The following is a 6,036-nucleotide window of genomic DNA, read 5'->3' on the forward strand; positions in this document are numbered from 1 at the left end:
GGGGGGGGTCGATCTAAAGAAGGAGAAAATTGTTAAAAAAGACTCATACCGAAGAACGTAGCGTCCATACAAATTCAGAAAGTTGCAACATTCAACTCGGATCATAAAATAATCAATTTAATTCCAAACAAATCATTTAGATATTTTTTTAATAACATTTTCGAACATTCCTGGAAGCTATGAAAATGTCGTCTTCATTATAAAAAATTCTCGAAACAGGAATAAATGTTTTCAAAAGTAACTCTCAGATAAAAAAAATATTATGAAATATCAACTATATGCTAATACGTCGAAAAAAAATCGATGACTATTGGTAGAATAGATAGAATTAAGATTAGTAGCGATAAAAAGCGCTTATTTTTCGCCGTAAGTGTATACCCCCTTTCATTTTTCGCGAACACTCCCTTTAAAACAGGTGTAATGATTTGCGTAAACCTGTAAAATTGTTTAGTTTTGAAAATATGGGTTTTAATGTCGGATAACAGTGAGTTCAGGAGATGGATGTGGGTTAGGGGAGGGGGAAAAATAAAGGGAAAATTAACAGAGACAGGACAGCTTTTATTCTTTAAACTTCTTAGCAGATATAGAGAAAAAAGCAAATAAAAAAAGATGAAAAAATAAATTTGTCCGACTGTTCTTAAATTCATTTTTAAAGTTTGATATCAGTGTTGTTCACAATTGTAAAACGTTTGTTCCTGCGGTTTTCCTTGCCCCCAAAATCTGTGATTATGGGCGCCCAAAACCTGTGGTTTTGGTGTGGCCTCTCTCCGGCAACCACTCTCATGTACACATAATTACAACCTATCTCTTCAGCTCTAGGACAGCTGTATGCAGTAGAATAAACTAAACACTGGCTCTCACAAATTTCAAATATTTTGGCGGATTTTTGTTCTTTTCCCGCCACATTCATTGGTTCAGTCAATTCACAACTGATTTTTTGGCAAATATCACTCGGTTGAAAATAAATACATGACCTCAGGCGCATTCACTGGTATCTTTTGCTTCAGGGGCGGGGTACAATTAACAGTAGGGGAGGGGGAGAGGGGGGAGTGTTGGTTTCTGACAGTTAATGCAAAATTTAAAAAAAAAACTTAAATCTCGTATAAAACATAACACTCGCCACAAATTCGAATTTTCTAAACCCCATTTCTTTGCAACCTTGTATTGTATTGGCAAATTTCGAAATAGATTTTAAAAAGTTATATTTTTCACCTAAAATCTGGAGGAAGGGGTTGATTAGGGTTAAGTACTGGATCTCCCTGACAACCTGCTCCGTAATATGCATTACTGTAACTTCCTTCATATTCTCCATATTCTCCTCCTAGTACTAATATATTTATCATATTTATATATTCTCTAAAAATTATAAATACTATAAAATATAATAAATGGTTTAAGATCTTTACAATTGTTCCGGGTATGTGACTGAAAAACCAGGATATGTGACTAAAAAATCGGATATGTGACTGAAAAACCAGGATATGTGACTGAAAAACCGGATATGTGACTGAAAATAGGATATGTGACTGAAAAACCGGATATGTGACTGAAAATAGGATATGTGACTGAAAAACCAGGATATGTGAATGAACAAATACTGGATATCTGGCTGCATAAACCGGGTGTGTGACCAAACAACCCGAATGTGTGACTGAAAAAAACAGAATATGTAACATGTGAGCAAACAGGTTATGTGATCAACTAAACAATCCGGATATGTGACTGAATAAATTAACCGGATATGGGACAAAACAAACCGGATATGCGATTAAACAAGCCGGTTATGTAACTGAGCAAACCGGATATGTGATTGAGCAAACCGGATATGTGACTGAGCAAACCGGATATGTTACTAAGCAAACCGAATATGTGACTGAGCAAACCGGATATGTGACTGAGCAAACCGGTTATGTAACTGAGCAAACCTGTTATGCAACTAAGCAAACCGGATATGTGACTGAGCAAATCGGATATGTGACTGAGCAAACCGGATATGTGACTGAGCAAACCGGATATGTGACTGAGCAAACCGGATATGTGACTAAGCAAACCGGATATGTGACTGAGCAAACCGGTTATGTGCTAAGCAACCCGGTTATGTGACTAAATAACCGGATATTTGACTAAACAAACCGGATATGTGACTAAAATAATCAGATATTTTACTGGAAAACCAGGATATATACATAAATAAAATACTTAGTTTGATATAGGTTTGAAATAATGGGATATATGTGATTAAGAAAAATAGGTTTTTTTGTCTGTTTTCTAAAAAAATGCTTACAAAAAACGCTTATAAAACTTTGCATACGATTTTATTATGACATTTTAAATATAATATATTTCCTTTGGTATAGTTTTGATATCCATGATATCCAGTGGGTGGAGGGTCAGAATAGTATCCAGGGTAGCCAGGATATCCCTGTAGTGTGTAGATATTAGCATCAATCATTTTTTTTAAAATGTTTAAAAATATTCAAAAATAGTTTAAATTTATTTATTTAGATTTTAGAATATTTTTTTTGTAAGACCCAGGTCCACCGTTTGTCTAAAAAAAACAAAAAATACAAATTATGAACAGAATTTCTCATGGGGTAATTTTAACTGAATCGCATTGGAACCCTAAAATGGCCCTAAAATTAGTCACAATTTTGAAATGTTCATTCTTGACTTTCAAAAAAGGCAGTCAGGAGGATTTTGTGGTAATTCATGCTTATGTCAGCGTCGGAAAAGCGACCAGGGAAAAAGAAATAACCAATAACATTTCCAATAATTAAGCTTTTTGACTTCTTTTTTTCCGACATAATTTTTGCAAGGTTTCCTTAACTCTCTTCCAACATCTTACCCATGCCGGAAGATCAAAAATGTTCTTGTAAATATTGTGCGCTGAACATGGATGTTTATAGCTTCCAATGACTAGATTTATGTAATTAGATGTGAATGACAATTATCATCATTATTATTGTTATAATTAAATTGATTGTGCTAACCTGAGGATAAGAATACTGGTAGTTGGAGCAGTATTGAGTTGAATACCTGGAAAACATTTTGTTAAAACAAATCCTGACAATGGAGACTGACATGTCCGATTTACAACAGTAACCTTAAACCCTCTATCTGCGTAGCAATTAGCAAGACATCGTCGATTTTGTGACTTAAAACTCTAAATTTCTAATCCATTTTTTTTTGCAACCTGAACTTGACAACCTTTTATATTTCAAACTTAAGTTATAAAAATTAACAGAATTCCAATTTTGCCATATATAAGGTCTACAACCTTAGGTAGAGAAGATATAAGTTTTTAACAAATTTTCTCTTTCATATTTAATTAAGCTCAGAATACCAAAAAGAGCGGTGATTAATGCCGCACCTCCCAAAAACATTTTGGCTTGTACATTGAAGATAATACTTAACTGTTCTGTAAATGTTCTTCCTTGTTTCTATTTAATATAATCCGAAAATATCACTTGTAGAGAGAAATCACAATCGGAAACTATTTTTCTTAGATTCACAAGCAAGAATATCTTCATAACTTTTATTATTATAAACCCTATCCTTGCTGAGTACTTGAAAACCAGATTTTGATATTGTGGAGGGATTTTTCTGATAAATACATATTTTGCCTTTCGGTTCCTTTTTTATTAACTATAGTTTTTCAGCAGTTTAAAACAATCACAGGGTTTTAACAGTACTGTACTGTACTGTACTGTACTGTACTGTACTGTACTGTACTGTACTGTACTGTACTGTACTGTACTGTACTGTACTGTACTGTAAGTACTGTACTGTACAGTACGGTACTGTACTGTACTGTACAGTACGGTACTGTCTGTACTGTACTGTACTGAAGTTTACCTATGTGGTGCTGGGTATGGTGTAGATGAATGAGAAGGTGGAGAGGTTGGTGGAAAGGTTCCCCGGGGAGATGGTGAAGGAGTAAGGTAGGAGGTAGTCCGGGAGGAGTAAACCCTTCTATTAGAAGAACTGGGCATTAGTATTTTTAAACAAAATTCTTGAAATGGTTTTTTCTGTTCTTATTTAAAATTGTTTTTATTTTCTTTCAGATCTATCTATATTTGTTTTCTCTAAAAAAATATTTACCCGACCTAAAAAGACCTTTAAACAAACCTTTTTTAAAAATCACAAAAATACCTTTATACTGAAAAGTGACCGACTTATGAATAAGTTATTTTACGAGAATCATGTTCTTAAAAATAAAGTTTTAATAAGTTTTAATAATAAAAATGATATTATGCCCAGCTTTACCTATTATACCCCGGGTCTGAATAATCTAATTCTGGTTTAAAACTCGAGTTCTGGAACTCACAAGAAGATCTTGTGGAACCTGAACAAAAAGAAAAGTTATATTTGTTTTTAATTAAAGGGACTGACGTTGCGACTTCAAGTGGAAAATCTTCTAAGGTCCGATTCACAACAGTAAAACCTTATTTGTTTTTTAACCAGAAATCCGCAAGTAATTCTAATTGGAGAAATCTCTTCTCTCTAAAATTTTACATAAAAAGTTCTGATCATATGTAAAAAGAGAAATCACAATTAAAAATATTTAAAGAGAAAAAACCTTTGGAGGAGAATTTATCAAAACTTTAAATTTAAAATTACAGTTTTTTCTCAAATTTTCGTCAAAGAATAGGTTCGTAATATGGAATACATTATCTAATAAATGAAGTTTGATTTTGTTTAAATGATAGGAACTTTATCATAAAATAATTATCTTTTGTGGGTTCTTAAAATAATAGAATTAAAAAAAATATTTTTTATTTTATTTCTTAAAAGCACAATAAAGTAAAGAAAAAAAATAATTAAAAGTAATGACTATACTATAAATAACAAAATAATGATAATAATAATAAAAATAATAATAATAATGATAATAGTATTAATAATAATAATAATAATAATAATAATAATGATAATAATAATGATAATAATAATAATGATAATAATAATACCTGACGATAAAGTTCTATTATTATCTTGAGAAGGTAAGGAAAGTCCTAAAAAAATTGCAATATAAGTTTTTGGTGTATAAAAATTAATTTGATTATAAACTTTTGTTTTGTGTAGAAGTATTATCGAAAATTCAAGTCTTATTTTTTCTGTATAAAGTTCGTCCAAAATATAAATATACATTTAGCTTGTTTGGGTGTCTCTTTGGGTGTTTGGCTGTTTGTTTGTATCCAATAAACATCAAAACGGCTGTACCGATCAGGCCAAAATTTTGTGTGGGACCTCACGTGACCACAGGGAAGGTTTATGAATGATCAAAATTTTAAAAATTTGTGTTTAAAAGTTTTTTTTATTTTTGTAAAATTTTAAAAATGCGCGAAAAAATATTATGAAATACGCAAACATTTTTTGTTTGTTTTATACTGTACAATGAGAAGATGCTCACAGATAAAGCAACAGATAAAAGTTGAAATAGAAGATGGGCGCGAAGCGCCTTAAAAGTCTAGTATTCTAAATTATGCAAGTTCCGTATCTTAGTGCACCGTAAACTACAGGGGTCCCGGTTATAAAGTCAGTGAACATTAACTTTGGGACATATTTACACCCCTGAAATCAAAATTGTCTTGTAATAATTTAATACTTTGGTCAGCTTGTTTATTTTGAATTATAAAAAATAAAGTTTTTTTTGGACTGATTTTGGTTGAGATGAAAATATAAATGAATATGTGTCGATCTGTAGTTTTATCATTGACATATCTTATCTAAGAATTAACTCACTGTGTTCTACGCCATTGCTTCTCAGATGAATGCATTATGTACGTAAATACCTGTTTTTTCTTTGACGCACTATTAAAATAGCACGCTTAAAACTACGTTTAAAATCCGCTAAGATTGTATATTCCAGAAATGTTTAAAAGATATATAGACAACATTTCTCAAGTCTTTTGTCCCCCTCTATGTTTTTACCAGGACTGTAAAAAGCTTTATTCTATTGAGATCCTGACAAAAGATAATAAGCATAACATTGGGGGCTAGAGAAGGAGATGGATGGATCAAGGGTAATATAAA

The 6,036-nt window shown here is 31.8% G+C and overlaps 1 protein-coding gene across 1 annotated transcript in view; it reads right to left on the reverse strand.

Moving 5' to 3' along the window:
- Positions 1–2,328: 2,328 nt before the first annotated feature.
- The window catches only part of LOC111703230 (homeotic protein proboscipedia), a 22,568-nt gene continuing 18,860 nt past the window's right edge, over positions 2,329–6,036 (reverse strand). Inside the window, exons 14-19 of the mRNA XM_023475117.1 lie at positions 4,971–5,015; positions 4,267–4,345; positions 3,856–3,972; positions 2,991–3,036; positions 2,532–2,548; positions 2,329–2,422 (exon numbers count right to left, since the gene is read on the reverse strand). Coding sequence (XP_023330885.1) covers positions 2,329–2,422; positions 2,532–2,548; positions 2,991–3,036; positions 3,856–3,972; positions 4,267–4,345; positions 4,971–5,015 — 398 coding nt within the window. The remainder of the gene's footprint in view (positions 2,423–2,531; positions 2,549–2,990; positions 3,037–3,855; positions 3,973–4,266; positions 4,346–4,970; positions 5,016–6,036) is intronic.

The sequence above is a fragment of the Eurytemora carolleeae genome, unplaced genomic scaffold (genome assembly GCF_000591075.1).
Source record: "Eurytemora carolleeae unplaced genomic scaffold, Eaff_2.0 scaffold422, whole genome shotgun sequence".
Taxonomy (NCBI): Eukaryota; Metazoa; Arthropoda; class Copepoda; order Calanoida; family Temoridae; genus Eurytemora; species Eurytemora carolleeae.